Here is a 24,867-nt window from a genome sequence, read left to right on the forward strand (position 1 = left end):
TCAGGGGTAATGGAGGAGCTGTGGGAGAGAGAAGTAATTGCTGGGAAGGAGCCTGGGTGTGAAATTGGAGGGTTGTAGGGTTGGGTAGGAAAGGTATGGAAAAGGTTTTTTGGGGGCGGGAAGGGATTATTAGGGAGCTTTCCCCATGCAGGCTGTGGCTGACCCCTAGCCTCTCACATTCAGTCAGGCACATCTGCCCCTGTCTCCATGTGTTCCTGCACCCTCATGTGTCCTTGCACCTCCTGTCCACATGTGTCCCTCACCCACTCCCCCATCCCCATGTGGCCCTGCATCCTCCCTCTGTCCCCGTGTGTGTCTCTGCCCCCACTCAGCCATCCCCTATCCCTATGTAGCCCTGCACCTCCTTCCCTGTCCCAGTGTGACCCTGCACCTCCACTCCTATTCAGATCCTGCCCCAGTTTGTCCTTCCCCACTAGCCCTTATGAAACCTCTGTCTGACACCCCCCCCCAGCAGCCCCATGCTATCTGTCTCTTCCCTAGTTGGCCAGGAGCTGCTGTTCTGTTCTATCGCCACAGCGCCTTCTGGTGGGCAAAAGGTGGAACTGCAGCAACTTTCTGGCAGAAGCTTTTTACCTGTGCAAAAAATTTAAGATATGCACTCCTCATTAATTATGCAGGCACACAGTGGCACAGAATTCCCCTGGGAGTAAGAGTTTTACATTGTTTTGTTTTTGAGTGCAGTTATGAAAAAAATAATTCTACATTTGTAAGTTGAACTTTTAAAGTAGAGATTGCACTATAGTTCTTGTATGAGGTGAATTGAAAAATAGCATTTATTTTGTTTCTTTTTTTCCAGTGCAAATATTTGTAATAAAAAATAATATAAAGTGAGCGCCATACACTTTGTATTCTGTGTTGTAATTGAAATCAACATACCTGAAAACGCAAAAATAATCTAAAAATATTTATAATAAATTTAAATTGGTATTCTGTTTGTTTCACAGTGCAATTAAAACTGCGATTAGTCATGACTATTTTTTAACCAAGTTAATTTGTTTTGCATTAATTGCTTGCGTTAACTGTGATTAATTGACAGCCCCAATCTAGGAACAAAGACTGTAGACTGTCCCTACAGAATGGGGGACCGTATCCTAGAAAACAGTAACTCTGAAAAGGATTTAGGAGTCGTACTGAGAAAGCAACTCATTTTGAGCATGATCTGAACATGAGTTCCCAGTGCAATGCTGTAGCAAAAAAGGTTTAGTGTGAGCCTTGGATGTAGGGAGATTATTTTCTCGCTATATATGGCATTGGTGAGGCTGATGATCGAATACTGTACATAGTTCTCATGTCCACATTTTGAAATTTATGTTGAAAAATTGGAGAGGATGCAGAAATGAGCCACGAGAACTATTTGAGGTCTGGGATTAACGCCTTACAGCGAGAGAGTTGAGCTTAATCTATTTAGTTTATCAAAAAAGGAGATTGAGCGGTGACTTGATTACAGTGTGGGGAGAAAATACTGGTTACTAATGTGGTCTGAAATCTAACAGAGAAAGGTATAACAAAAGCCAATGGCTGCAAATTGAAGCCAAGCAAATTCTAATTAGAAATCAGGCATTCATTTTCAACAGTGAGTTTGATTAACCATTGAACCAAACTACCAAGTAAATAGTGCGTTCTCCTGTGCCTTTTTGGAAGATATTCTTTAGCCAAACACAAGTTATTGAGCTCAATACAGAAGTAACTGGGTAAAAATCTGTGGCCTGTGAGATATAGGAGATCAGATTAGATGATCTAATGGTCCTTTCTGGCCTTAAAAATCTATGAATGATTAAAATTGATCATTTAAATTGCCTTGATTTTGATCAGATCACCCTGAACTGTCCTGGTGCAGTTAATATGAACATGCAATCACTGCATTGCACATTCAAATAAATAATCCACACTCTTTGAAGCTGTGTGAACCAGAGTTCATGCTGCTACTTTAAAAAATATGGCGTTAGAAATGCATGGTCAAAAAGATCCAGGGGGGAAGCTGCCAAACCACCTTGATCTCGTCTCATGCTGCCTGAAAGGTTGGAGAGTGGCTTACAAGCACTACATCAAAGGTTCCCAAACTTTTCTTATTGGGTACCCCTTTGCAGATCTTCAGCTACCTACGTACCCCTACCTTTCTCATCACTGATACGTTGTCTTGTTCTTAACACTACCTGTTTTTAGCCATCAGTCCACATTTCACTGTTTATGTACAGACAAAGTTATAGTGAGACATATACAACTGAAAAAACCCCTTGACTAAGTTCTGAGCTCAGTTAGATTGGACAGTTACTGGGCATCTGAACCCGTGCTATATGGTGATTGGAGGTGAGGGCTCTGTATGTCAATGTCTCTGTGTATCTGTGGTCTTACTGGTACATCTTTAAGTAAATTAGCTTCTGTATTTTATATGACAAATTCCCACAGAGTTCTAAAGCTTTGTCTGAGTAGCCTATTATGAAAATGCAATAAATAAAATAATTAATAAGCAAATCCACCGTTACACAATTTCTACCACATATCCCTGAGAGATATCTTGCCTACCACTGTTTGGGAACCTCTGCTCTATATCTTATCTGTCCTATTCCACATCCCACACACAGTCAGTTAAAATGTGGATTCTGATCTTACATTTAAAAAGAAAAGTATGAAATAAGATAAAAGCAGGGATGGGCTGAAATGCAAGGAGTATATATAATGAGACATGTTTCTCAGTTTTTAAATCATGTACTTTCAGATGGAATTAAACGCACAGCTAAAAAGAAAAACATTACTTAATATTCAGTATATAGTGTTTGATATGGATTTTATATCAAATTATGAACATGAACAGCCTTTGTGCGGATGGGGAAATAGTTCTCATCTGCAAATGGCTCCAGTTTCTGGGTGTTGCTTATTATGTTCTCAAACAGCAGCAACAGAATGAAATTGACATGACTTAAAATTTCACTGCCGTGCGCACACAGATACGAATAAAAACAGATAATTGGTGTCTTGTTAACTTCACTCTGCTGCTGATAGTAACAGAGGCACTGGTGCTGTCTGAAGATTTGAGAATACATCACTTCATTGTTTCATATTTGGAAGGTTATCTTTGCAGCCATAATGACTTGGCACTTCAATTTTTTTTTTTAAATGAAAGCTTTAATTCTTCAGGCATTAATGGTCTAATCCCCACCAATCATTGGGGAGTAGATGAGTGGACTTTTCAAGACATATGTTTGGCAACTTATTCTTCTCTAGGGGGGAAAAAAGAATCTCTGCACATATATGCAGTGTTACACTTAGTAGAAGTTTGCTAGAAAAATATTAAAAAGCACTGACTGACCATGAGGTTTCTTGGCTCCATTCATATTTCTTACCAGCTACATGTGTGTTGAAACACCAGAGAAGAAGTGATTTTCATCTGTTCATATAAATGGGTGTGATTTTTTCCAGGAGTGTTGAAATATGCAAGAAATTAATCCTTTTAGCGGCCTAGTGCCATACATCATATGCCTAACAAGTGCTAATTTGGGCTTCTGCACATAAACTTTTTAAATATGATATGTAATTTAAAATAAGTTTTAGGAATTGCCATAGTGGATCAATGGTCAACACCAGATAACTTCAGAGGAATATGTAAGAACCGTGAAGTAGGCAGATGTGGGATAATCTATGCCAGACGTGAGGTTCCATGCTTAAGCCCTGAAGCATATGCCTTCCAAAAATTTTATTCCTGTTAACTGTAACTTAGGGTATTCTTGTTTTCCATATAAATGTCTAATCCCATTTTGAATATTTCTAAATTCTTGGTATCAATGACTTCCTGTGGAGGTGAGTTCTTTAGTCTAATTACACATTGTGTGAATTCTTTGAATTAGTTTGAATTTGAAACTGTTATTTCTCCTCTTCAAGGCTACCACTCAAACTCCATTGTCCATTGTCATACGTCCCAACAAATGCATAAAAGAGTGTAAGGGCTGGGGCATGAGTATCCTGGCCTATGGTTTAGTGTCAGGTGGGGGCTAAGGTTCCAGTAGCCAATTACCAGGAATCCAGCTGGGTTGGTGATATATGGTGAGGGGGTTCCCATTATTCTACTCCTCCTTCATGTTCCATTTTTAGTCCTACACGGTGATCGTGCTCATTGCTTTCCTGTGCTGCTTTCTCAAGAAACACCTAAACTAAAATTGATCCGATTCTTGTCAGTTTTGTGGAAGCCACAAAAATTGAAAAGTTTTTCAGCATGACATCTCAAAAGCTTGAGTCAAAATGGAAAGGCCAATATTTTCACAAGTAGCGTCTATTTAGTATTCTTTTTTTTTACATGGAAAAGCTATGGTTTTAATGACACATAAATATCATTATATAGAAAAATAAGATTAACTTATTTGCCTATTAAGTAAAATACAACATAGAATAGGTAACAATTTATCTGTTGTCAGTAAAGTCAAAGGCAGTTGACCAGAGTTGTGGGCAGGGTGGATTTGATTTAAATTTAAATTGATTTAAATCACTAGTCAGGAAGACTCGATTTAGTCATGGATTTCTACATAAAACTGCATTCTTATTGGTTATTATAACCTTAATACATATTCTTCACAACTCAGAGATAGCGGTACGTTTCATTTTTAGAAGGTACACACTATACATTTTTGAAGTGATTTATTTTTGAAAACTTTTCAGATTAGTTTTACAGCTATATCAGAAAATGAATGATTGTTTGGTTATTTAATTTACCGGAGGTAATTGAAGCGGATATTTATGAAGTCATTGGGAGGTGAACTATCTCCAATTCAACAGGTTAATCATTAATATTTGAAGGATTTTCTTGCCATCCTGTATTAGGAGGAGAACATCACCAGACAGACATTTAAATTGTTTTATTTAACTAAAACAACGTTATGTATTCTGGTTTTTTTTCTTCTTCAACAGCAAACATATAATATTTTAACAAAACAAGCATTTAATTAAACATTCAAGTTTTTTAAAATCAGGTTTGTTTTTGTTAAAATTGTTTTTGTTAAAATTGTTTTTAACTAAAATAGTTAAATGAAATATTAAAAACAAAAATTAAATCGACTGTGTCAGCCAGGTCAACGTGAGAAACTTAAAATATTGGCTTCTGCCACTAACTCAGTCGTCTTCACCTTCATTTTCAGTGTGTTCATAATCTGGAAAAGAAAAACAAGCTTTCCTGCTTTTTCAGGTCCCAAACGATTTCTCAATTTGGGATGAATTGGTCCAAAGGAAGACAATATTCCTTCTACACCAGCAGAAGAAGCTACTGCTGTTAAAAGTGAGGTTATCACTTCAACAGTCTCTGAATCTAAGTGCTTAAGTGACTTCCACCAGTTCACTGGTGTGACTTTCTTTCAATTACAACATCATCAGCAAACATATATTTCTTGAATGGTTGACCCTTAGCTCTGAAGTTTATTAGATTTGGCATTATGGAGGGATGATTGCTGCATGTCCATGTCATTGCCAACTCCTCTTTTTCAGCAGTTAAGGTTTGACCTTGCTACCGAGTATTGAGAATATTTGCAAGAAAATGAGCTGGAGATAGTGCTTGTCACATTCGATTTTTTAATGCTTGTAATTTAACTCTGTCATTGCATATTTCTCTTTTTAAGATCTCACTCAGTTCCTTCCAAATTTCAACAGCGTCAGCAATAAAACAGCTATTTCCCTGTGTTTGTTCAAGGCTGCGGAAATAGGCTTCATGGTACTCAGCATGTGTTCAACATTTCTCTTAAGCCCATCGTTGAGAACTTTGGCTGTGACAATGCCATCTATTTTTTCACGATTTTGTTCACAAACTCTCATCAGATTAGGCCAGTTCTTGATATAGTGCTCAAAACAGTCCACTACTGAGTTCCACTGCACAACTTGTGGGAGAGTTAGCTGGGTTCCTCCCACTTTTTTCAGAGCAGCTGCTGCAAAGTGGTTGTTACGGAAGTATTTTGCAATTTCAACAACATTAGCCCTTATTTCTGGAACACTGAAGTCTTTGGCTAGGAGGTGCATGAAATGAGCACTGCAACTGTATATTATTAGTTTGGGACTCTTTTCTAAATTTCTTCTGATCTTGGATACATTTGCAGTATTGTCTGTGACCAAGCTGTGTACTAAACATTTGAATTTTTTTTCAGTTTCTTATAGCTTTTTACTGCTACTTCCTGTAAGTATTCTGCTGTGTGTGCATTTCCTGATGTATCGATTGTTTCTGTAAGGTAGACATTCCCTTCTTCTGTTTTCTCACAAGCGCATACAACAGGATTATTGTGGACATTGCTTCACCCATCAAGACTCAGGTTAACAATTTCACCCTCTAGATCTTTTGCACACTGCTCAATTTCTCTTTCGTACACTTTATCCAATAATTTGCCTGCGACATCTGCTCTGTTGGGTGGACTGTATCCTGGTCTTAATGACTGAACCATGTTAATGAAGTGTGGGTTCTCAATCATATGGAAAGGAGAGTTTGTTGCATAAACAAACCGGGCAATTTTTTCATCAGTTATCTCTTTTTGTAATCTGCTGGTTCTTATCACAAATGTATCTATGGTTGTTTCTGGATGATAGATTTTTTTTTTCTTTTTGCAACAGGTGATATACTGTGGCTATATGACATACATGATGTGACTGAAACACTATCATTGGCAGGTTTCAGAGTGGTAGCCGTGTTAGAGTGTATCAGCAAAAAAAAAAAAGTAATTGTAGCACTTTAGAGACTAAGAAATTTTTATTATGCCCAAATAAATATGTTAGTCTCTAAGGTGCCACAGGTACTCCTCGTTCTTTTTATCATTGGCAGATAACTCTAGAACGATAGAAAATGATGGTGACCTTGAAGGTGGATAGTCTTCAGAATCCTGTATGTTGAGGATGGATTCTCCTAAACAAAATAAGTCAGTGCAGTCATTTTAATTATTGTTACCATACTGCTCATTTAGTATTACTCATTGCATTAACTGACACTCGGTACTACTTTAAAGGTGAAATTGTAAAAGGAAGATCTGCCTATTTCAGCTATTTATTTTTTATCACAGCTGCATCTAAAATGATAGTACCTTAGAGTAACAACTATATTTTTTTGCTCAAACATAAGAATTCAAGAATAGTCCAGAAGGAAGACAGACAGTCCTTAAGAAAGAAGTATGAAATAAAAATGTTTACCAACCTGAAGATCCTGCATGTTCAGACATGTTCCTTTCATCATCTTCAATGCAGCTTCCTCCTGAGAAGGAACACTTCTCATGATGTTGTTTCATTCAGGCAACCCAGACCTTGCATTTCTTTGTTGCACTGTTTACATTTTGCACATATGCCTGTCTTACCCACAGGTAGAGGAACTTCATTAAAATATTCCCAAACTGGGTCTCTCTTAACGGCCTGCTGCCATTATAGGTTTTCCTTTCTAGTGAGAGAATAGTATGGTAGATCTCAAATCAGTGAAGGCTACACTCAAAGACCTCAAGACTTCTGGCATATGCCGCTCAAACAGTTTCACTGTTGTTTCTACTGCCTGTCCTTCCCTGCTCACATTTATCTCCAGACTTCTTCTCCTTGTCCAGATCTATTCTGCCCCCAACAATCTTCTGTTCATAGAACATTTTTGAAACTTTGCACTTTCAGAGGGAGGTAAGGGTTTGACTCTGTGTACACAAATTTGCAGAGGGACAATAGGGTTGAGGTCTGTTATTTCTCACCTCTATATTTTATTTATTTATTTATTTATTTATTTATAAACATTTTTGCTGTTAATAAGTATGTTATCTCTGGAGACACAAATCCACAGTTTGAGAACTTCAAAACTAAGCTTCTCTGATGGTATCTTCTAAACTGAGCACTGAATCCCATTGGGTAGCTAGAAAGATTAACCTAACTCTATACAGAAGCCCCTGGAACCTCATAAGATTGGGTCCTTAATCTGTGAACTGTTGGAACTCATTTAAAAAACTTTCCTTAAACATTACTTGAATATATTGCCTCATACTATAGAATTATAATTTATAATCCCTATTCCATTATGAGATACATTATAGCTCAAAGATATCTTAATTAAAACTATTTTTAGACCGGTTTTTCCTCAAAAAGCATTTTATAAAAAAAAATCTGATTTTAAATTTAAAAAAATCCATTTTTAAAAAAAAAAATCATTGATATTTTTATCCACCCTGGTTATGGGTATGAATTCAAGAGAGAGAAGTTGTAAAATGTATTGTTTCTAAGGAAAAGACTGATTCTTAGAGGTTATCAGAGTAGAAGACATTCTCAAGACTTGGAAGTAAAGCTATCTAATAGTTTTTTTTCTATTAAGATAATTATTTTTCCTTCTACTAATACTATAGTTCAGTAGACTATAATTTGTTGGCGGCCAGATATTTGACATGAATGCATTTTGACCTTTTAGCCAAGAACAACTAAACTTTGACCAGTGAAGCACCACGCTGGAGACTTGCCAAGAGTCTTAGGACTGAACCTGCATCCAAGCTGGGCAGTTAGAGCAACATAACAGAGAACTGTGCTGTCTGAGTAGAACAGTTGGAGCAGCATTTCCAGTTGTGTGTTGATGGCACAATATCTCAGCGTGGCATAAATATAACTAAGATCACACATGCTGCCAACAACCATTTAGGAAGGCTGCTATGTAAGTTAGGACACCTCTGTAGTAAAGATTAAAGTGGCCGCTGGTTACATTATCCCTCTTTTATTTGAATAATACTGGGCTGCTGACTGTTGTGAAGTACTCCTAGTTGAAGGGAATATAAAGCTAAGTTTTCAAGTCACTTAGAAAGAATAGAACAGAACATATTAAAAAACAAACAATTGTTACCTTAATTAATCTTGGTAAAATTGTATCATGGGGCTGTGTGCATCCCTTATGCTGAACTACACTGAGAAGAAAATAATTTTCTTGCTCCAGAAGACTTGCAATCTGTTCGACAGTACGTTGGGGACATAATACATCAGTTGACTAAATTATAGTCTATTATCTAAACAAAGTGTGTTTTAATGTGCAGACTTAAACTTTATATAAATATTTAAGGAAAAATAGTTCAAAATACTTTTTTCCTTATCTGGAAAGAATTGAGTTCAGGATTTGTGTTTTTTTGTGTGGAACAGCTGGTGTTAATAACGGCTAGAACAGCATAACAAATGCAGCTGCAGATATATTTGTTGACAGTGCACCCAACTATCGCAAGAGAGATACAACTTTGAATTTGGCTGTTGGCATGAGAGAAGCACCTTTCAGGTCACCTTTTCATTTCTCTGATGTTACATAATCTAAAACAGAAAATATTAACTGTATCAAACTTTGGGTGTAATTGTATGAATTTATGACTTTAGTGAATTGAGTGGGGGGGTTACACCAGTAGGGTGGGATGGGCAGGAGTTGAGTGAGAACAGAAGGGGACAGGGAGAGGCATGAGGGAGACAGGGACACAAGGGTCTAACCACTAGAGAACTCTCTTCCCTTTAGAACCTTGAAGTTGAATCCAAGATCCTTGAGTCTCTAAATTTCTTTGCTGTCCAGTAAATAGCTATGAAACCTACCAGCAAAGTGTGTCTCTATTACTTTCTAGTGGTAGGGCCACATAGAGACTCTTCCTGTTATTACTCCTACTTTTTCTCCAGTAGCTCCAGGGGAGGAGGACTTTCCTTGGGTCTAAAGATTCCAGTCTTTCAGATGACCTCTGTGGGGGTATGATTCCACATGATGGAATTTTTGTTTTAGAATTTTAAAGTTATTAAAGAAACTTAGGAAGTTAGATCCAAAAGAAATAAGAAATGATCATTCAATTGAAGATCACGATGCATATGTACAAAGGGAACAAATTAAGTTTGCACAGGGAACTTTGATGCAGCCATTTCCTGGCTTTTGAGTGCTAGACTTTGCAACCTTAACATTCTTTAAAATAGTTTTTTCATATAAAACATTGAGGCAGACTGACAAACTGTAAATAGATGTGTAAATTGAAAGAAGAGCTGACATATTGTAGACTGATTCTAGGTCACAGTTTAAGCCAGTTGTAAAGCATTCTGGTTTGGCATTCTATTTCTGGCTTGGCTCCGGATCTGCTAGTACAAAGTATAGAAAACATCACAATATCTGACTAGCTTACATCTGGTAGCACAGAGAGTATGTGAGAAAGAAGAAAAGAAAATGAATGTAGAGACAATTAACTATGAATAGCTGAGGCTTTCACAGCAAGTAAATGGCTTTGGAGTACGGATGTCCAACTTGTTCAGGGGAGAGGGATGAATTATATTTTTAATTATGGTCCATCAGTCAGGACTACAAAATTAGGATTACATACTGACCTCAGTCCACAGCAAACCTCTGATGAGCCCTGTTTTGTTGGATCACTACTGACAATGTTCTAGTTATTAAAGTTACTATTGAATATAGTATCACTCAGTGAAGCATGATTCACTGTATATGCAGTTACCTGATTAAATTGCATAACTGCATGCTCAATTGAGGCATACAATTGCATGCGTAAATTATTTGAAATTTAACTATATGATATGATATGGGGCTTTAACTGGATGCTTTACTCACTGCTGTGTGGCGCATCCTTCTGGCTGCTCTGGGGATTAGCTCTTTCAGCCTGATGTCCCCTTCTTGTAGTTCCTCTCTTGCTCCTCAGGAGCTGTCTTGCCTCATCTTCATGGTTTAGCCCTCCAGCCAAGTCACAGTAGTCCTCCCCTTACAGTGTACTGTCAGCAGCTTCCTCACAGTCCCAGGTGGTCGTTAAATTGTCTGTCCTGGCTGGGCCACTTCCTCCATGGGTTGAATGCATGGTCCCAGACAGCCTCCAAGTTCTCTGCCCAGATTGTACCGATCACTGAGTGAGTGGCACAAAGTGAACCCAGACCTGCCCTCTACTCAGGGTTCCGATCCAGGGCTCTGTATCTAGCAGCGAGGATCTGGACAACCATAAACCTTCCTGCCGCTCCCCTGGACTAGTTTCTACCTTACGTATTCCAGGCTCACATTGTCCATTCTTCTAGCCAAAGCCCTCTTTTTGGTTCCAAATCCCTTTCTCTCCCTCCTCCCAGAGAAAGTGACTTTCTGCTACTAGCTCCCTCACTTTATAGATGAGCTGTCTGCTCCTGCACAGGTGAGCCTCCCTTGATTAGGTCTTTCCTTTCAGCCTAAATGTCTCCCTCCTCTCCCCTCTCCCCCATCCCATTGCAGCCTAATAGGTTAATTGGCCTATCTGGCCTATGTTAACCCCTTCAGGGTGAGTGTGGAATGCACACAGGCATATATGTTCAACATTAACTTCCCACTGAGATTGGTGAAATCTTTCCTTTCTTCTTACAAAGCTCTTGCCTTTTTTTCCCCTAGTTGTACTCGCTAAATGAATACAAACCACCTATTTCTAAGGCTAAAATGACACAGATCACTAAGGCAGCAATCAAGGCTATAAAGGTAAGGAATTGACTGTTTTTTATTTCCCTTCAGTTACTGTTATTTTTACTTCTTAAATAACCTGATAAAATGCAGAATTTGCTAATAACTTTTTTTCGTTCTGTATGTCTTCTCCAAGTTATGGGCAGGTATGATAAGTAATGGGGATTTTACAGGTTTAGCTGACAGTTTTGGCTTAAAATTTTTTGTTACTGGTGGTGATAAGTGAGAAAGAAAGACCTTAGCTTGACTCTTAGGGCAGGCCTACACTACGGGGCTAAGTCGACCGAAGTTATGCAACTCCAGCTATGAGAATAACTTAACTGGAGTTGACATACCTTAGTTCGATTTACTGCGGTGTCTACACTGTGCTGGGTCGACTTACCTTATGCTTGTCGGTCCGGAGGAGTACCAGAGTTGATGGGAGAGTGATCGGTGGTGGATTTAGTGGGTCTTCACTGGACCCGCTAATTTGATCCCTGGTGGATCGATCGCTGCAGTGTCGATCCATGGTAAGTGAAGACAAGCCCTTAGAGCCTAACATGAGTGTGCAGGTCTAGAAGTTAAAGATTTTTTTTTTATTTTTTGATTGCAAATTTGCTCTGGAATGAGTGAAATACAATAAAGATCAAAACCCACAAAGCCATCTTTATATTTTCAGAATAGAAGCCTAGGTGCTGCACCACCTGGCTTGAAGTAGTTTCCATTATATAAAAAGTTTACAGTTTGGTTCAGTGGATCTCAGCACCTCCATTATATAAATTGTTCCAGCACCCCTGAATAGAAGTGCACTTCAAGGTTGTGTAATAGTCACAATTATACCCTCTTTTTTTATGGTCATAGAATTCTAAAATACTTTGTGGTGTGGCACAGTATTCAGCATTTGTGGGGTTTTATTTTTCATGTTCATTGAATACAAATTATAGACCTGTTAGTATATGAATAAGATTTTACATCCCTAAATGAAAAAAAAATTAGAAAACAGCGTTGAAAAATGGAGGAAAAGACGCAGGTTATGCAGTTGAAAGAATGGAAAATAGGAGAAAAAAATATGAGAGAGTATAAAAGCAAGGGAGACATTAAGCCTTGGCACCTATATTTTTACTCTGAGTATTCTGAGGTGTTTTGGTGTCAAGGAAATTACTGGCACCTGAACTGGGGAGTTAGGCAATCAGAGGTAGTGGCATGACAGCAGGGGAATGGAATGAACAGGTGGAGATTGAGGAATAAGTAAGAGCGCTATGTAAAGTATGGTTTGCAGTGTACCAGAATTGCTGCAAAATTTGATCAAACAGCAGTTTGTGTGATGCACCACATAATAGCTGCTGAACTAAGTGGTTAGTAATAATAATACTTGAGGGACCTGGTGGGTTAGGTAGCATCTTTTTTTGGATCAACTTGTATTGGTGAGAGAGACAAGCTTTCCAGCTTACACAGAGCTCTTCTTCAGGTCTGGGAAATATGACTTTTCTCTGAGTGTGTTTCCTACACCTGAAGAAGAGCACATAATTAATGCCAAATGATATAATAAAAAGTAATGTTATAATTAAAAAACAGCAGCACAACAATAGCAACCCACTATCGTTGTTTGTGTTATACCACATGGAAATCCATATTTTGTAATGGACTTAGAACTCTCTTATAACTCTAAGTATGAGCAGAGGGGGAATCTCTGTCACACACTGAGCATTACAGAGTTCTTGGTTGCTCTGGGCTGCAGAGCTGCCTGTGTACGAAAGTCAGGAGGCAGCCATAAATTAGAGAAGCTGCCGCCTTTGCCGCCCCCCCCCCCCCGCTCCTCCCCCCCAAGTGGTGCATTCTGGATTGCAACCCCTGGAGGTATAACACAGAAACTCACCATGTGTTTCCGAATTTGCAATGTGATTTGGATAGAAATGTTCACTGGTATAGGATGTTCCAACAAGTGCAATGAACTAGGGCAACTTTTTCTGAATAACTTATTTTGAAAAAAATGGAGACTTGATAAAATCCTTGTTTACTTGTTTTCTCTTTTAGATTGGGAAATGCAAATTTTAAAGTGTTGTTAAAATATAGATCAATGGCATGATATTAGTATGTTGAATTATATGCAATAGGTCTAACTTTTCCTTTAGCTCCTTACAACAAAATAACAGTAGCTTTTCAGGAATTTTGCCTTTCTCCTACTTCTGTAGCAATAAACATTTACGGTAGAAATTAAAGTCAAGTTGACAGAACTGTACGTTCAAATAATATTGGAGGTCAGATATGTATAAGCATTTTTGTTGGTTCCCTACTCTAAAAATATCTCTTATTTTTTAGTTCTACAAACACGTTGTACAGAGTGTTGAGAAATTCATTCAAAAGGTACGTAACTTGAGCGTATTGTATTAACATACAGATATAAACCAGGACTTAATATTCTACTATTTGAAATATAAATGAGAAGAGATTTTTTTTGTGGTGTGTGAGTATATATACAGATAAATATTTTGTGTGCATATAAAATTATAAAATTGAGTGGAATATCAGTCATGCAAAAATTCTGCATAAATAAGATAGTTCTCTTGATTGGAAAATAAGTTGGTGGTATATGTAAGATGAAATTGTTGCCTGAATGAGTACAGAGATAAGGTTATTAAAGTATTACTATTCTTTTTAGATCAGTTATCTTCAGAATTGGTATTAATTTTGTTTGTGTGTTCATGTAGAGTTAAAGGGATGCTGTCAACTTGAAAATTAGTCAGTTTAAACAAAGAAGAGTTTCATGTATTACAGCTTCCCTTGATTTCCTGCTAATATTTTCCAGAGATTATAAAGTTTACAAAGGGACAACTGTCACCATCTAGTTTGGCTTGTATAACACAGGCCATAGAACTTCACTCAGTGATTCCTGCATTGAACTCAGTAATTTATGTTTGAACTGGAGCTTTTAGAAAGACATAGAATCTTGATTTAAAGATTCCAAGTGCTGGAGAATTTACTACATCAGTTGGTAAACTTTTTCAATGGTTAATTACCCTACTGTTAAAAATTTTCATCTTAGTCCCAGGTTGAATTTTTCTATAGTCAGGTTTCTGTTGTTGGCTCTTGTTATGCCTTTGTCTAAATCATGAGAACTTTGTAGTCTAAGATATCTTCTGCCTGATAGATATGCATTGTGATCAAATTACCTCTTAACCTTCTCTAATAAGAATATTAAGCTCATAAAGTCTCTCATTATAAGGCATGTTTTCCAGAGCACAAGTCATTCTTGTGGACTATACTAAATTTAACAACGGTACTCTCAGTGTAGTATGAGAGCAGGGGTAGGCAACCTATGGCACGCTTGCCAAAGGTGACACTCGAGCTGATTTTCAGTGGCACTCCCACTGCCCGGGTCCTGACCACCGGTCCAGTGGACTCTGCATTTTAATTTAATTTTAAATGAAGCTTCTTAAACATTTTAAAAACCTTATTTACTTTACATACAACAATAGTTTAGTTATATATTAAAGACTTATAGAAAGAGACCTTCTAAAAATGTTAAAATGTATTACTGGCACACGAAACCTTAAATTAGAGTGAATAAATGAAGACTCGGCACACCGCTTCTGAAAGGTTGCCGACCCCTGTATTAGAGCGTCATGTGTGGAGTTAGTGTGGTATAGCTATTGGGCTTTAAATTCAAAGTCCACCTCATACTGCACTCATGTCCTCATGTAAACACTCCCTTAGATGCATAAGACCTTACGTTGGCTGTGTTAAAATGTTTATTTTTTCATTATGTTCAGTTTACAAAGCAATCCATTTCTCTCCTTGTATCAGTGACATGTCCTTGTCATTCCTTACAACCCTACCTTATATGCCATTTGCAGACTTTATCAGTGCTGATTTAATATTTTCGTCCAGATCATTAACAGGTTATTGAATAACATTGCACTGAGAACCACCACTGCCAGGATTCCAATTGAAATAACTCCCTTGATGATTCCCCATTAACAATTGCATTTTGAGCTCCATCTCTGTTTTTATTTAATTTCGTATGTGCCATATTGATTTTGCATAGTACTAAATTTTAAATCAGAATATTGTGCACTACTAAGTCATACATCTTATAGAAGTTTAAAGTATATCACATCAGCAGTTACCGGATGCGTAATCTTATCAACAAATTATATTAAATTAATTTGAGGAGACTTATTTTGATTAAAGTTGTCAGCCATTCCATTATTTTGCCTGAAATCCATGTCAGGCTAATTGTCCTATATTTACCCAGGAGATTCAGTTTACCTTTATTTAAATACTGGCACAGCTTTGGCTTTCTTCCAGTTCTCTGACTCTTCTCTGCTTTTCCAAGATTTAATAAAAATGTACTCAAATGTTCCAAAAGGTGCTGAGCCAACTCTCTTAAAATTCTTGGATACAAGTTACCCAGACCTGATAACTTAAAAAAAAAGTGTTGTTTTTTTTTAAATGGATGCTTTTTAGCATCCTCCTTAGTTTCTGTTTGAAAAGAGACTCTCTTGTCATTGTGTGACATGAATTAGTAGTAGTAATTTATTTATGGCAGTAGCCGCTTTCTGCCAGGTACTTTCCAACTGTAAGGGTGGTCTCTTCTCCAGGGAACTCAGAGTCTAATGCATGTAATAGATACACTGTCCAGCTTTATTTCAGATACATAAATATTTATTGAACGCTTCTGCCGCTACTGCATCATTATTAAAAATTTTACAGTCTTCATCTAGTAATGGTCATATACCATTTCTAGAATTCCTTTTGTTCCTGATATATTTAAAAATTCCTTCTTATTGTCCTTAACCCTATTAGTCATAGGTATTTTTTGGATACCTTAGTTTCCTAAGGTGGAGTTGGTTTTAAACATGGTGTTGTTCAGTGTGACTGTTAATATACGGATTAGAAACAGGACCAGAAGGCGAGAAGCAACAGAGACTGGGATTGAGTGTGGGCAATGGGAGTTAAGGCTTATTCTACTCAAATCCTGAACAACTGATATACAGCCTCAGACTGGTAAACATAATACACCAATGTGCGCACATGTCAATTTCAAATTTGTAATTCTTATAAAGTAATTAATTAAAAAAAACTGATGAAAGTTTTCATAAACATTATAGAAAAACCTCTCATAGCAATAGTTAACAGTGTGACACTAAATGTCACTTGATTACACACAGTATTATAAAACCACAAACAGAACTATGCATAGTATAATTTATGAAAGCGATACTAACCTTGTATCAAGTGCAGAAACATGTACTTATTGGTAAACGTAGTTAGAAGTTAAGGATGCCTGATGGTAGTTCAGGATAAGGATGGAAATATGTGGGATCTAGGTAGTGGACGAGAGGTAGTTGAGGTGAGAAGCGGGAATTAATGGATGTAGTGTACATTGGATGTTTGGATGACTTGTATCTTATTTCCTTGCTTTTTATGATTTGCATTGGTGATAGGTACACCTATTTATTCACCTGAATGCTAAGCTAATGATATTTTAATGGGAATATTTTGAAATACACATCCATTTCAGTTGTGTGCACACACCCAGTGAACTGTTGCTGGAGAATTTTACCTCAGCGGTACCCATCAAGGCAGCGTATGTGTTCTCTGCTGCCTCATGCTGCTGTGCGATGGTGTATAGGGCGGAGCCTCCCCCTCGACCTCTGTTTCTTCTTACCGCCCACAATGGTTGTTGGAACATTCTTCCTTGCTTCTGCAAGTTCTTCTTTGAATAGATGCAGATGTGTATTCCACTTAGGTGTGTGCACACCCAGCACACCGGAGCTGGAAATTTTGCCAAGCAGTACACGTAGAGAGGCGGCACTCCCCCCTCGTGGCTGTGGCTCCTCTGCTGGCTATGTGAGGCAGCGCCACCCAAATCCCTCTCAGTTCCATCTTTTTGCCCATGGCTGGAGTCAGAGATCTGTGTGGTTGTCACCTCACAAATAGTCTTAGTCTAGTTCTTATTGTATGTAGTTAGTAGTTAATGTTAGTATTAGTTGTAGGGCTGTCAAGCTATTAAAAAAATTAATTGTGCAATTAATCGCACTGTTAAACAATACTAGAATACCATTTATTAAATATTTTTGGATGTTTTCTACTTTTTCAAATATATTGATTTCAGTTATAACAGTACAAAGTGTACAGTGCTCACTGTATTTATTTTTTATTACAAATATTTGCACTGTAAAAAACAATGAAATAGTATTTTTCAATTCACCTAATACATACTGTAGTGCAATTCTTTATTATGAAAGTTGAACTTACAAATGTAGAATTATGTACCAAAAAAAACTGCATTCAAAAATAAAACAATGTAAAACTTTAGAACCTACAAGTGCACTCAGTCCTACTTCTTGTTCAGATAGTTGCTCAGGCAAACAAGTTTGTTTACATTTGCAGGAGATAATGCTGCCTGCTTCTTGTTTACAGTGTCACCTGAAAGCGAGAACAGGCATTTGCATGCCATTGTTGTAGCTGGGGTCTCAAGATATTTACGTGCGAGATGCGCTAAAGATTCATACGTACCTTCATGCTTCAACCACCATTCCAGAGGACATGCGTCCATGCTGATGATGGATTCTGCTTGATAACAATCCAAAGTAGTGTGGTTCATGATGCATGTTCATTTTTGTCATCTGAGTCAGATGCCACCAACAGAAATTGATTTTCTTTTTTGGTGGCTTGGGTTCTGTAGTTTCTGTGTCAGAGTGTTGCTCTTTTAAGACTTCTGAAAGCATTCTCCACACCCTGTCCCTCTCAGATTTTGGAGGGCACTTCAGATTCTTAAACCTTGGGTCTAACGTTGTGACTATCTTTAGAAATCTGATATTGGAACCTTCTTTGTTTTTTTGTCATATCTGCAGTGAAAGCGTTCTTAAATCAAACAATATATGTGAGGTTGTCATTTGAGACTACCATATCACAAAATATATGGCAGAATGCAGGTAAAACCATGGAGCAGGAGACATACAATTCTCTTCCAAGGAGTTCAGTCACAAATTTAATTAACGCAATTTTTTTAATGAACATTATCAGTATGGAAGCATGTCCTCTGGAATGCTGGTCGAAGCATGAAGCGGCATACGAATGTTGAGCATATCTGGCACATAAATACCTTGCAACGCCAGCTACAAAAGTGCCATGCAAATGTCTGTTCTCACTTTCAGGTGACATTGTAAATAAGTAGGCAGCATTATCTCCCATAAATGTAAACAAACTTGTTTCTCTTACTGATTGGCTGCACAAGAAGTAGGACAGAATGGAGTAGTAGGCTCTAAAGTTTTACATTTTGTTTTTCAGTGCAGTTATGTAACAACAACAAAAATCTACATTTGTATGTTGCACTTTTAGATAAAGAGATTACACAACAGTGCTAATATGAGGTGAATTGAAAAATACTGTTTCTTTTGTTATATTTACAGTGCAAATATTTGGAATCAAAAGTAATATAAAGTGAGCACTGTACACTTTGTATTCTGTGTTGTAATTGAAATCAATAAATTTGAAAATGTAGAAAAACATCCGAAAATATTTAATAAATTTAAATTGGTATTCTGTTTAACAGTGCGATTAAAACTGCGATTAATAGCAATTAATTTTTTTGAATTAATTGCATGGGTTAATTGTGATTAATCGACAGCCCTAGTTAGTTGTAGTGGTCTGTTCCCCTGGTGGTACCCTCACTGGGGTTTAAATATTGTCCTCTGTGCGGAGAAGCAATCCCTATACGCTGTACCTTCTTTGTCGTAGCAAGAGCCACCTCAAAAAGCATTGTTCAATCTGCAGATTGCTCAAGAAAAGAACACTGGTGGTTTAGGACCTTCGCCTTAAGCAGCACCTGCTTGAACAGTCCATGTGGCCTGGTCTGGTACTGAGGCCCTCATCATGTTGAAGATCACGCTTGGGCTCTCTCAGGAGTCATGTCACTCCTCCCCTTCTCTTTAGCTGGTTCTACTGATGTATGAGAAGGAAGAACCAGACCCAGTTCGGACAGGAGCTTCCTCATCATCCCCAGACCACCACCAATAGAAGGAGTTGTTGCAGGGGGTTGCTGTTGATTTATAAATCTTGCTAGAGGAGGTCCAGGACCCTTAGCATCAACTCCTGGGCATTTTACAACCACAGGGACTGGTCAGCATGGCCCTCCCAATCACCTAGGCCATATTAGAACTAGTCAGAGCAGTTTGTGTCCCTACACCAAAAAGAGCCAACAGATGCTATTTTGTGCTGGCCAAGGGTATGGACTTCTTGTTTTCTCATCCTGCCCCCAATTAGTTAGTGGTACAAGTGGCTATGGAGAGAGCTTGGTCACACTACCAAAAATTTACTGCAGCAGTTAAAGAATCAGGGAGAATAGACCTCCTAGGTAGGAAGGTTTTCTCCTCTGCAGACCTCAAATTTCATATTGCTAATTACCAGGCCTTTATTTTAACCATTTGAACATCTGTGCTAGGCTTGTGACATTTAAAGATAAGCTACCTATGGAAGACTCAGTCCAGTTCCAGTCCTCTCTGGATGAGGGGAGTTTGGTAGCAAAGGTGGCTCTTCAGGCTGCGGTAGATACCGCAGATACAGCATCCAGATCTTTAGCCACAGCACTGGACATGCGAAGGAGCTTGTGGCTTCAATCATTGGGCTTCCCTAGAGAGGTCCAAAATACTATCCAAGACCTCCCCTTCGATGAGTCCAGCCTTTTTAATGAAAAGACAGACGCATCTCTCTGTTCTCTAAAGGACTCAAGATCCACCCTGCAATCCCTGGGAATTTACACTCCAGCCCCGTTCCCATTCATGCTTCTTTTCATAAGAGTGAACATGCCAAGTTTTCTTAACTGTTCTTCATAGGTCGGGTTTTCTAAACCTTTAATCATTTTTGTTGCTCTTCCCTGGATATACCCACATATTTCCTAAAGTGTAGTGCTAAATTTGGACACAGCACTCCAGCTGATACCTCACTTGTATAGAGTAGAGCAGGACAATTACCTCCTGACTCTTTGGACTTGTCTACACTTAAAATGCTGCAGCGGCACTGCTTCAGTGAAGACACTACCTATGCTGATGGGAGTGCTTTTTATGTCAGCATAGGTAATGCACCTCCCCAGGAGGCAGTAGCTAGGTCAGTAGGAGAATTCTCCCGTTTACTTATCGCTTTCTACACTAGGGGTTAGGTCAGTTTAATTGCATTATTCAGGGGTGTGGATTTTTCAGGTCCCCGAGCAACATAGTTATACCGATCTAATTTTCTAGTGTAGACGAGCCCTTATATACAACACTCCTGTGACTACATCCCAGAATGACATCATCCTTTTTTGCAACTGCATCACATTATTGACCCATTCAATTTGTGATCCTCTATAACCCGCCAGATCCTTTTTAGCAGTGCTGCCACTTAGCTAGTTGTAGTTACGCATTTAATTTTTACTTCCTAAGTATAGTCCTTTGCTTGTCTTCACTGAATTTCATCTTGTTGATTTCAGTCCAATTCTCTTAGTTTATGAAGGTCATTGTGAATTCTAATCCTGTCCTCCGAAGTGCTTGCAACCTCTCCCAGCTTGCTGTCATCCGCAGGCTTTATAATCTTACTCTCCACTCCATTATCCAAGTCATTAATGAAAATATTGAATACTGGACCCAGGACTGACCCCAGCGGGATTCTGCTACATATATCTTCCCAATTTGATAGCAAACCATTCATAGATGGATAACTACTATTTCAGTTCAGTCTTTAACCAGTTGTGCACCCATCTTGTAGTAATTTCATCTAGATCATGTTTTCCTACTTTGCTTATGAGAATGTTATGTGGGACTATGTCAAAAGCCTTACTAAAATCAAGATATATCACTTCTGCTTCCTCCCCTATCCACTAGGCTAGTAACCCTGTCAGAGAAGGAAATTAGGTTGGTTTGGCATGATTTGTTCTTGACCAATACGTGATGATTATTCATTGTAACTCTATTATCCTCTAGGTGTTTACAAATTAATTGTTTTTAATTATTTGTTCCAGTATTTTTTCAGGTGTTGAAGTTAGGCTGATTGGTTTATAATTCCCTGGGTCCTCTCTGTTCCCCTTTCAAAAGATAGGTACTGTGATTGTCCCTTTTCCAGTTTTCTGGGACCTCACCCGTGCTTCTTGAGTTCTCAAAGATAATTGCTCACGATTCTGAGATGACTTCAACTAATCTCTTAAGTACCCTCGGATGAATTTTACTCACTTAAATACATCTAACTTACCAAAATATTCTTTAATCTGTTCTTTCCATGTTTTGGCTTGTGGTCCTTCCCCCTTGTTAATTAATTGTGTTGAGTATCTGGTTACTATGAATGTTTTTTAGTGAAGATTGAAGAAAAATGGGCATTAAACATCTCAGCCTTCTTGATGTCATCAGTTTAGTGCTCTTTCCCCACTAACTATACCTACACTTTCCTCCTTCTTTATCATACTCCTAACATACTTATAGAACCTGTTCTTATTGCCTTTTATGTCCCTTGCTAAGTGTAACTCATTTCGTGCCTTAGCCTTTCTGATTTTGTTCCTACATGCTTGTGCGTGCTGTTCTTTTGTACTCCTCCTTAGCAATTCGTCCATGTTTCTATTTTTTGTAGGATTCCATTTTGTTTTTCAGGTCACTAAGAGCTCATGATGAAGCCATGTTGGCTTATTACTCTTTCTATCTTTCCGTCGCATTGGGATAATTTGCAGTATTGCCTTTAATATTGTCTCCTTGTGAAACTGCCAGCTCTCCTGAACTCCTTTATCCCTTAGATAATTAGTACAAGTGAGAAACCAGGTAAGAGATAATGCTGAAAGACTTAGCGCTGAGGCTGGACAGCATATTAGACACATGAGTTTACAATAAGTAAAGGAGTACTTGTGGCACCTTAGAGACTAACCAATTTATTTCAGCGTGAGCTTTTGCATCCAATGAAGTGAGCTGTAGCTCACGAAAGCTCATGCTCAAATAAATTGGTTAGTCTCTAAGGTGCCACAAGTACTCCTTTTCTTTTTGCAAAGACAGACTAACACGGCTGTTACTCTGAAACATGAGTTTACAATGTGCTATACATATGTTTATGGGCTGCATGAGCCAAGAAGGTAACCACACCTATCCATACAGCTTCTGTGCAAACACTCCTGAAATATTGCTTATGGCATCATGTTGCTGACAGTTTAGAGGGATTCCAGAGAAGAACCACAAAAGTGATAGGAGGCTGCAGCGGTTGAGATTTAAGGAAAGATTAGAAAATCTAAATACATAGAGCTGGTTTAAGCAATGACTGAAGAACAAAACAAAGATCTTGGTATTCAAGATAAGTATTCAAGGTTGTAAACACCAAGGAGAGGAAGGAATTAATTATATGATGTTATATACTGGGTTACAAATGGAAGAAAACAAATGGAAAAATTAAGATGAATATCCAGAAAAACGTCTTGATGATGAGTACTATTAAGTTGTGGACCACTTTTCCTGGGGAAATAGTGGGATTAGCAATAACTTGGGACTTTTAAAACTGGACTGTCCAAATTGCTAGGAAATGTAGAGATACAGACTAGAAGATGTTTTGTCTCTTATTTCTGTGACTCTAATGATAGGAAAGTTGCATTATTGTGTTTAAGATTCTAATTGCAACCAATACAAAATATAATTGAGAATATTTTATGAACTGTCTTAGGTTTCATTTATTTCTTAGGCTTGGTCTGTGCACTTAGTTGCACAAGTTTAAAGTTGTGTGTTTAAACCGATTTAGCTAAACAAGCATAAATGCCTGAGAGACTCCCTTAAATCAAGTTAAAACCTGTTTTAGGTTGGATCAGTAAATGTACAGATGCAAGATGTACTGATATAAGAGTGGCTGCACAAAGGTTTGCACCAGTTTAACTAAATCTGTCTTTAAACTGATTTTAGTTACAGTGGTTCAGCTTTGTGCATTCACAAGACCTTGGGAGTAATTTCTCCTGTGTAAAGTTTCCTTTGTAACTAGGATTGTATTTTATGCATTAGTGATCTTATAGGTACTACACCATTTGTATATAATATAAGTTTCAAATTTTCCCAGAGTTTTAAAATGTTTACAATTGGTGTCATCTCAAGTAAATAAGCGTATGAGTGTTTAGAGACAGAAATAGTTAATAATTTGCTATTTCGGATGAAGGTTTGTCATATTGCTTACAGGGACTTCCAGTGAGCCAGTGTTTTGAGTGAGTGATTGATAAAAAGAAAAAAATATAGAGAAGCTTACTAACATCCAGCCCCCAACTCCCTTTGTTGAGATTCTTTCTCCCTGGTCATTAGTGCAGTGCTTTTTATTTGACCAAGGTACAAGAGCATTACATTTCTAAACTTGTTTTAGTTTAATTATAAGTCCAGTTTTTTTGGAATGATGTGAAATTTGATATGCAGCATGCTGCATATAAGTACTATGAGCTGAAAATTTGAACCAGGCTGTAATAATTGAGATGGCTTCACATTTATCATGTATATATACAGTGCAGACTTAGATATAAAATGCCTTTTTAAAAAATAGTATATATATTTAAAGTTTAATTGTTATGAGATTGATATCCATAGAACTTTGACTAATTAAAAATTTTTGTGCACCATCACAAGCATTTACTTGTACTGGTAAGTCAATTTATAAAATGTAAGGAGTGGAAAAATCTAGTCATATGAGATTTTGTTGATATTTTCTGTCCTTGGGCTCTTAACTATGTGATTTTGTTCTTTTTCAGTTATACATTATTTTTAAACTATCTTCTTTGTGTAGTGCAAACCAGAATACAAGGTGCCTGGTCTCTATGTCATTGACTCTATTGTGCGACAGTCCCGGCATCAGTTTGGGCAAGAGAAGGATGTGTTTGCTCCTAGATTCAGCAATAATATCATCAGCACTTTCCAGAATTTATACCGTTGTCCTGGGGATGACAAGGTATGTCTTGTTTCTTCTAAAACTAACACAATTATTAGAATTTCTTTTTTCAAAGAAAATTAAAAAGGTTTGACGACATTAGTGTTTTATTTTAGCAGACCTAATTGTAACCCGTATAACTCTTCTTAAGGAAATTTTTAAAAAAATCTGAAAGTATATGTGGTCTGAGGGAGAACAGTCTCCAATTAGATCCAGGGGCACTTCTACCTAAGGTGCTTGTGAAGAGAGACAACTGGTTGAAATGAGGTGTCTATATGAGAAGAGAGAGCAAGATCTATGTAGAAGTGTACTGCAAAGGAATGTCGTCCATCCGTCCCCCCCGCGCCCCCCCCCCCCGCACCCCCACCCCCCCGCCTATTGTGAGGACAGTAGATAGGAAGTTTCTACAAGGTGTATCGGAGGAGGTGATTGGATATGTATTCTCAGGATGAGCCAACACATTTTGGTTCAGAATTGGAAGAGAGAGCAGCAGCAATGCAGGACACTTTCCAAATTGATGGTATCCAGTATGAAAAAATTGTATTGGTAAAATTAGTATAGTCTTGAATTGTGAA

The 24,867-nt window shown here is 37.8% G+C and overlaps 1 protein-coding gene across 3 annotated transcripts in view; it reads left to right on the top strand.

The window, feature by feature from the left end:
• SCAF8 (SR-related CTD associated factor 8) overlaps positions 1-24,867 on the top strand; it is a 137,474-nt gene that overhangs the window by 11,634 nt on the left and 100,973 nt on the right. For all 3 annotated transcript variants that reach the window (XM_084624399.1, XM_084624398.1, XM_084624400.1), the window contains exons 2-4: positions 11,348-11,431; positions 13,712-13,756; positions 24,152-24,313. In XM_084624399.1, coding sequence (XP_084480525.1) covers positions 11,348-11,431; positions 13,712-13,756; positions 24,152-24,313 — 291 coding nt within the window. The remainder of the gene's footprint in view (positions 1-11,347; positions 11,432-13,711; positions 13,757-24,151; positions 24,314-24,867) is intronic.

This window comes from Lepidochelys olivacea (assembly GCF_965140295.1).
Source record: "Lepidochelys olivacea isolate rLepOli2 genome assembly, chromosome: 3".
Classification (NCBI taxonomy): Eukaryota; Metazoa; Chordata; order Testudines; family Cheloniidae; genus Lepidochelys; species Lepidochelys olivacea.